Consider the following 7,957-nt stretch of genomic DNA (forward strand, 5'->3'; position numbering starts at 1 on the left):
GCGGCGAGCTAGTGGCCGGCGGGACACCGGGCGACGCCAAGGCTGCGGCTCCGCGGCCAGCCTGGCGCTCGAGCGTCTCCTGGCGGCGAGGTTGGGCCATCGTTAGGACCGCCAACAGCTGAGCTGGGGTTTCCGGGTCTGGGCATGCGCATCCCCCAGCGTCCTCCCAGCCAGTCAGAGAGTCCCACAGCTATCCTCCCGCCTACCCATGGCGCTTGGGGGCGTGGCTTTCAGTTTTAGCCAATGACAAAAGACTTTCGTCCTTCGGCCGCCCCCACAGAAGGTGGTTTCTTTAGCAAGATGGCGGCGAGCGGCCTCCGGCGGGCTGCTGCGGCGGTGCCCACTTCAGTGAAGCCCATTTTCAGTCGGGACATGAACGAAGCCAAGCGGAGGGTGCGCGAGTTGTACCGCGCCTGGTACCGAGAGGTGCCGAACACTGGTGAGAGGCCGCGGCGCAAGCGGGGCTCCGGATGCAGCCGCCCAAGGTCGCAGCCGTCCTGGCCTCCCATTTCTCCCGGGACGAGCTGAGGTCATCGACCTGGGCACAGGCGACTCCGGGTGCTTCAGGGGAGGAGGGTCACCCAAGCATTGGTGGACCCGACCCGGCGGCGGCGCCGGACTCCAAAGCAACCGTGGTGCCCTGCGTCCGGACCGCGCTTCTAGGCGCTCTGGGCGCGTCGGCCCTTTGGTCCCCGTAATTCTTACCGAATCCGTGGCAGGGACTGTGGGTGACAGGCTCGTTTTGCAGGTGAGGCATGTGAGGCACCTAGAGGCGAAGTGATGCCCCCGAGGCCCAGAGCCAGCGGTAGAGTAGCTGACGGTATTTACAGGTGCCCATTAGGTTCTGTGAGCCGAAAGTGGGTGTAGGGCTTGAGTGGTCATCTGTCGCGCACACCCCCCACGCCCACCCCCCACGGAAAAACAGACCACCAGAGAAGGGAAGTGACTTTCCCAAGGTCATCCAGTTAAGTCAGTGGAGCCTTTTCCAGTCCACGTGAGGTGGCCTTCTCCCACAGCTTCCCGGGCTTGCTCCCTAGCTCTGCCTGCCTCTGGCATTTCTTAGGAGCTCCGTTCCCTCCCCTCGCATGACCTGCCCCCTCCTGCCTCGCTGTCCCCTGCCTTCACTTAGATGCCGCAGAACCAGTCACTGGAAGGATTGAAATACGAGGTCCCCGGACGCAGAGATTCTGTTTTCTTATCTCGGCGTTCCCCCTCGGCACTGCCCAATGTCCCTGATGAGAAAAGATCGGGGAAGTAAACTGTCAAGGACGGTAGGAACGTCAGGGGCTGTCGATATTTTTTTGTTGTTTTGTAGATTGATGGAGTGTGTTTTAGTGTGGACCGTCACTGCTGGTCTAAGAGGGAAGGTGTTTGTAAGTGAGCTCCCCTCTGGGTTGTCCCTTCCCTACGTGTGTGTGAGAAGCAATAGGGTGTGGTAGTTACACAGACTTGTCCCCAGACCTTGCCTCTTACTAGCTGTGTGACCTCGAGCAAATGATTTCATCTTGCTGTGCCTCAGTTTCCTCATCTGTAAAAGAAGCATCATGGTGATTCCTTCTTCAGAGAGTAGCCCTTATTAAAAAGCTAATATATTTAAAGTGCTGAGAGGAAGCCCTGGCACTTAGGTACTCACTGAATGTTGGCCGCTACTGTTGTTTTTATTATTACGATTATTATTATTACTGTTACTTACAGCAGGAGCATTTGTGCAATATCCAGTTTTTTGGTGTGTGAGAACTGTCTGCTCCACAGTGTCCCTGTCCTGAACCTGACTTTCTGAGAGGTTGTTGATGACCAGAACTTACACCCCAGGACACAAGGGAGGGAGAAACTTAAGTGAACTGCTGGTTCGGAGACCGCAGATGTAGATGCTTTTAGGGGGCAGGTGAATAATAGGTACAGAGAAGTGAGAGCAGCCAGTGTCTGCACGTGTGTGTTTGGGCCGGGGGAGGAGGGTGTATTCAATTGCAGATGTTTGAAGACACAGTGTTTGCCTAGCAGAATCCTGTGAGTGCCTAGAACCCTTTCTTGTTGCAGAGAGAAGTAAGAGGTGGGAACAAGACCCAGATGCAGGAAGAATCATTTGTGATGGCTTTAAAAAAAAAAGAAAAACAATCGATGGCTGAGTTGAGGACAGACCCAGTTGTCCACAGTCAGCGTCCGGAAGTTTTTAAACTATCCTCTCTCAGGAATTCCCCTCAAATACTGTTTGAGAAGATTATTCCAGAGTCCGAAGGGTCCTGAAAAGGGGCGGGGGGCAAGTGGGGAGGGGCCCAGGGGTGGTGCCCCCCTGATGGGGAGGATTGGTGGTCTGTAGCTCGTGGTCCATAGGTGGCCAGTTGCTCAGGCCTGTGTCTACACTGGTGTTAGGCTATCCATGGTTGGGACTCCAGCTGAGGAACCAAACCAAGAATTGGAATAAGTAATAGTATTTCTAATAACTAACATTTACTGACTTGCATACATAAGGCCTAGCACTGTGCTAAATGCTTCACATTGCCCTATTTGAGGGTGGGTTCTAATTGTTCCTTGTCTTACAGATAAGAAAATGGAGGCACCTAAGTGTGTCTTCTCATCACACGATTAGTGAGGAGACGAGCCAGACCGCAGACCCTGGCTATCCAGCTTTTACACTGGCTCTTTGCTCCTGCTGAGTTTTCCCTGAATCTCTCAGGACCCAGTTACGCCGCACGCGTGAGCGGCCCTTTGCTTGGCTGGTGGTGCCCTTGCATGGGAGCACAGAGGCAGAACTGCCTTCCTTCAGACCCCTCTACTGCAGAAGTATTAACTGAGGCTCGCTGGTTACAAAACAGGAGGTTTTCTGTAGAAACTATTTAATTTCCATTTCACTGGGATCTCTTGTACAATAGGGGCGCTACTGGATGCCCAGAGATACAAAAGTGAATAAAACAGCCCTCCTCTTCCGGTCTAGTCAGGAAGACAGGCATATATCCAGGCCATTAAGACTTAGAATAAATGTATTTTAAGATGTAAAATAGAAGCAAGTGCTGAAATGTTTAACAACTAACATTTATAGTAGCTTCGCTGTTTACAAGATATTGTCACCGATTTTTGCCATGTTCCCATAAAGAAATTAGGTCTGAGGTTCTTTTCTTTCCTATTTTTTAGCTGAGGAAGCAGGCTGAAGGGGTTGTACCCAAGTCAAGGTCATAGTTCATAATGGTGGGGAGACCCTACCCAGCTGGTTTGACCCCTGACCCCTGACCCCGTGCTCTCCAGCACACCGCCCGCCTTCCCATCTCAAGATCTCGCAGTACCTGGTCTGAACAAGCGCTTCCTGAGTGAGCGGAGCAGACAGCTGAGGATGTCCGTGTTCTCCCTCTTGATATGTCAGAGCCTTCCTGACTCGGGAAAACCTTGACAGTAATTTTGGAAAAACACGCAGAGGCTGTGGAAAAGGCATCTTCATCCAAGAGGGGCACTTTGAAACCTTCCTTTTGATTTTGATTTGATACCTTCCTTAGTCCTCTCAGATTTTTTCAAAACCGCAATTTCAGTATTCAGAATTCAAAGAAGAAGCCAAGAAGCTGAGTTGAGGGAGAGCAGTTGGAATTAATTTATCCAGGGCCTCTCAGCACACTTGTGCTGGATAATTGTGGGGCATAGGATTTTTAACATCCCTGGCCTCTACCCACTAGATGCCAGTAGCACTCTTTCCCTAGTGAGACAGCCCAGAATGCCTCCAGACCTGGCCATTTGTGCTGGTGGGCAGGATCGTTGCTGGTTTAAGCAGCAAGCACCGAGTTAAACCAAAGAATGGGCAGGTCATCGCTTCGGCTGTTGCTGTTTGCCTTCCCACAGCCTTTCTCAACGGTGGAGGGGCGTGGTCAAAGGGTTGGGGTGGGAGGAGGGCGATCAGGACAAAGCTATGGACTTTGTCTCTCCAGAGACAAGGGTTGTTAGGCCGCGAAGGATGGGCATCCAGGGACCTGTGAGCTGACACTGTAAGCCAAACTGCATTCGTGCTTGTGAACATCTTTCTAAGGAAGAAGACTTACACACCCAACGTCCTGGTGTGCAGTTCAGGAGATGATGAGGAGCGGGAGCAGATGGGCACCAGCTCCCCCGGGATAGAGGGACCTTGTTTTTTTAAGCTCCCAAGGTTGGGCAGAGATCTAATATAAAAATGCAGGAAGGGTGAACACTGATAGCAGGGGAAGAGTCCTCATATTCATTTCCTTTAAAAAGCACTAGATTGTAAAATAAAAATAAACAACCTGGATTCCAGGCCCACATTTGCCGGGGACCAATCGTATGACTTCAGGCAAGTACCCACAGTGCCATAGGCCTCACTCCCCCCAAATGGGAGGATTCTGAATCCCGGGAGCCCTGTTAGTTTGCATTTGTCTTTGTATCTCTTTGTCTTACTGTCCCTCTCTTTGCTCTTCTCTAAAATTCTCCTATGAGAGGTACCTGGCACCTGGCTTCGGCTCCGGTCGCTTAGGTATGGTCTCCAGGTTTTGGGATCAGGCCTCCTGGAGTCAAGCTGTACCAGGCTTCCTGCTCAGCAGGGAGTCTGCTTCCCCCTCTTCCTCTGCCCCTCCCTCTACTCTCTTTCTAAAATAAAAAATAAAATTCCTACTATGATACACACTGGTGGGAACGCAGATTTATAGCATTTACCAATTTTCTGGGAGCTGGTACTCCCGCCATGGTTGATTTTTAAGCTACCAAAGTGAAGTCAGTGAAGGCAGATTGGGAAGAGAGACTCCCCGAGAGCCTGCTCCAGCACGCCACTGGATCCCGAGTTCTTTCCAGTGGGAGTGATTTCCTGTCCTCTGTTAACACTTCCCTGTAAGGCTGGCTGCGGTTTCTCCTGTTCAGTTTCTGCAGGTGCTTATTCCCTGCCGGGATCAGCAAGGCAAGGTATAAATACCTCAGCAGAAGCTTTATTTTCCTGTCGCTGGCTCTAAATTGAATATAGTTAAAGACTGAAACTTGATTGTCGATTCACTCAGTCACTCCATAGCTCTCGTGGTATTTCAGAGCTGGTTCTGATTCTGTAGACGAGAGTGGACATGTCACAGGAATGGCCACAACACCAGGCGTCCTCACCAAATAAACACACAACCACATGCTCATTCTAGCCTCTGAGCCTTATTTATGCTTAATGTGCCCCCTCTCCCGAATCCTGCCCACCACACAAGGCCCTGTTCGTGCCCTCGTCGTCGGCGAAGCCACTGAAGGCTGACTGTCAGAGGGTGAGAATACAAATGACCGAAACCTAGTTTTCAAAGGACATAATGTGCCTCAGCTGAAGTCTCGGGTCCCTAAGGCTGTGCCACTCTTTGAGGCATCGACTTAGCCAGGGGTTGCGGAGTATCGTGATTTCATGTTTGCATTCACGGATGGCTGTCCCTTGGATCAGAATTTGAGAGACGAGTAGGAGTTAACTTCGAAGACCGTTCCCTCCTTCCCCCGAGTAACCTGAGGTGGTAGTAATTGCTGGCCAGACTGAAGCCGCCCCTGCACACGCAGCAGGCTCCCCGCGCCCCGCGCCCTGAGCCATGTGCCGCTCAAAGCCACACCCCATCACTGCTGGTTAATTTCAGCCCCGTCATCTGTTGCCGATTGTTCTCTCTGAGAATAAAGCTCACCTTCTTGAGAGCTTATTCCATGCGGGGCACTGTTCTAAGCATCTTATCTCATGGAATCCTGCCAACAGCTCTGGAGTTCTCTGTGCTCTGACCCTCCTCCTCTCCCTCAGAAACAAATACGCTCAGGCACGGAGAAGCTTACGTCTGCAGGACCACACAGGTGCTGTGACCGAGCTGGGATCTTGAACTGTGCTCTGCTGTGTGCCACCGCCGCCTCAGACAGTGCGGTCTGGTCTCTGCAAGTAAACTCTAAGCTCCTTGCGAGCACGTGTCACTCCTGTACAGCCTCAGGCACCTCGCTTAGGGTCAGGCTAGTGATGTCTGCTGATGAAATGAATGGGCAGCCTGGATGTGTTCACTGACTGTTTTCAGCGTGTAATTTCTTCCCTGAATCATGTTTCCTCTCTAGTGCAATTGTTCCAGCTCGACATCACTGTGAAGCAAGGACGGGATAAAGTCCGAGAAATGTTCATGAAGAATGCCCACGTCACAGACCCCAGGGTGGTGGATCTTCTGGTCATTAAAGTAAGTGACCTTCCCTGATGGGCTTAAGAGCAGCTGGCTTGTCCAGAGCTGCTCAGATTTGTCTCCCAAGTTTAAAAAGCAACTGCTAGGTCAGTAGCTTTTGCTTAGTGTTTCAAAGAAACAGGTGAACTTAGAGGTGGTTATCGCCTGATTAAATAGAAGATTGTTCAAGAAGAAACCCACCGGGGCTTGCATTTTTATTTTTATTCATTATTTTTTAAAGATTTTATTATTTGTGGGGGCGCCTGGGTGGCTCAGTGGGTCACAATCTCAGAGTCCTGGGATCCAGTCCCGCATCGGGCTCTCTGCTCAGCAGGGAGCCTGCTTCCCCCTCTCTCTCTACCTGCCTCTCTGCCTACTTGTGATCTCTCTGTGTCAAATAAATAAATAAATTCTTTTTTTTTTTTTAAAGATTTTATTTATTTATTTGACAGAGAGAAATCACAAGTAGATGGAGAGGCAGGCAGAGAGAGAAAGAGAGGGAAGCAGGCTCCCCGCTGATCAGAGAGCCCAATGCGGGACTCGATCCCAGGACCCTGAGATCATGACCTGAGCCGAAGGCAGCAGCTTAACCCACTGAGCCACCCAGGCGCCCCAATAAATAAATTATTTAAAAAAAAAAAAAAGATCTTATTATTTGAGAAACAGAGCACGAGTCAGGGAGAGGGGCCGAGGAAGAGGGAGAAGCAGACTCCCGAGTGTGGAGCCCAAAACAGGGCCTGATCCCAGGACCCTGAGATCATGACCTGAGCTAAAGGCAGCCGCTTAACCGACTAAGCCACCCAGATGCTCTGGGGCTTGTATTTTGGAAAAAGACATAAAGAGGAAGGTTTGAAACTCTTCCCGAACCCCGGTTCTGAAGTTATTCACCACCAGGCTGCTGCTGGAAGAGGCAGGCTGGTTAGCGGAGTCCTGTGTGAATGGGGTCAAATCCCAGGCCTGATTGTGTTCTTTCTGGTCATCAGTGCGAACTTTAGCAAGGACCAGTACGCACCACAGGATGAGTGTTTAGCAGAAAGCCCAATTCAGCCAGTCAGGCAGTCGGGGCAGGGGCCTGTTGACCTGGAAGTCTCCCCTCCTGGAGTCAGTTCGCTACAGAGAATTTGAAAGGTCGCAGAGGTCAGTGAGCCCGACCACCTCATTGTCTAGATGTGGAAACTGGTCCTGACAGAGGCTGCTCCTTGCCCAAGGTGACGCAGTACGTCTGTGCCAGAGAACAGAGTCGCAGCCTGCAGCGTCGCATTCCTTCCCCTCAGCCGCTCTGACCGAACTCCTCTCCCCCACGCGTGCAGGGCAAGATGGAACTGGAGGAAACGATCAACGTGTGGAAGCAGCGGACACACGTCATGCGGTTCTTCCACGAAACAGAAGCGCCGAGGCCAAAGGATTTCCTGTCCAAGTTCTATGTTGGCCATGACCCGTGAAGTCACTCAGGGGAAAGGTGCATGTTGATATTTAAATATTCTAGAGTGCAAATAAACTCAGTATGTGATGGTCACTTCCTAATAGAACTCCACTGGTGAGCCGGTGGGGAGTCCCTCTCCTGCAGTCTGTCTCCCTTTTTGCCTGAACAGTGGGGTCTCAGTGTACACACCACCTGTTCTTTCCCTTTCCTGAAGTGTGGTGTTTCCTCCAAATTAGATTCTCTTTTCTCAGAGCCTCGCTTGTCAGTAAACAGGAAGGATGAGGCCATCTGCTCAGAAACTAGCCTCCTGGCTATCAGGCTGGATGACTTTGTTAAGGGGGTGGGGGTGGGGCTCAGAGGGAGAGGGATGCCCAGCACAGGGTCCCACTCGGGGCTCAGTCTCATGACT

General features: G+C 51.5%; 1 protein-coding gene across 1 annotated transcript; it reads left to right on the top strand.

Annotated features, from left to right (window-relative positions):
• The first annotated feature begins 220 nt into the window (after positions 1-220).
• On the top strand, positions 221-7,641 carry NDUFA6 (NADH:ubiquinone oxidoreductase subunit A6). Its single transcript, XM_082740074.1, has 3 exons — positions 221-439; positions 6,028-6,143; positions 7,436-7,641. Exons 1-3 carry the CDS (start codon positions 244-246, stop codon positions 7,565-7,567), a joined length of 444 nt encoding a protein of 147 aa, XP_082596200.1. The 5' UTR covers positions 221-243; the 3' UTR covers positions 7,568-7,641.
• The last annotated feature ends 316 nt before the right edge of the window (positions 7,642-7,957 follow it).

The sequence above is a fragment of the Mustela nivalis genome (assembly GCF_964662115.1).
Source record: "Mustela nivalis genome assembly, chromosome: 7".
NCBI classification, from domain to species: domain Eukaryota; kingdom Metazoa; phylum Chordata; class Mammalia; order Carnivora; family Mustelidae; genus Mustela; species Mustela nivalis.

Coding starts and splice junctions, on each gene's coding strand:
- NDUFA6 (XM_082740074.1), top strand. CDS start 244: ATGACAAAAGACTTTCGTCCTTCGGCCGCCCCCACAGAAGGTGGTTTC. Junction 440..6,027: donor CCGAGAGGTGCCGAACACTG/GTGAGAGGCCGC, acceptor TTTCCTCTCTAG/TGCAATTGTTCCAGCTCGAC. Junction 6,144..7,435: donor TGGATCTTCTGGTCATTAAA/GTAAGTGACCTT, acceptor CCACGCGTGCAG/GGCAAGATGGAACTGGAGGA.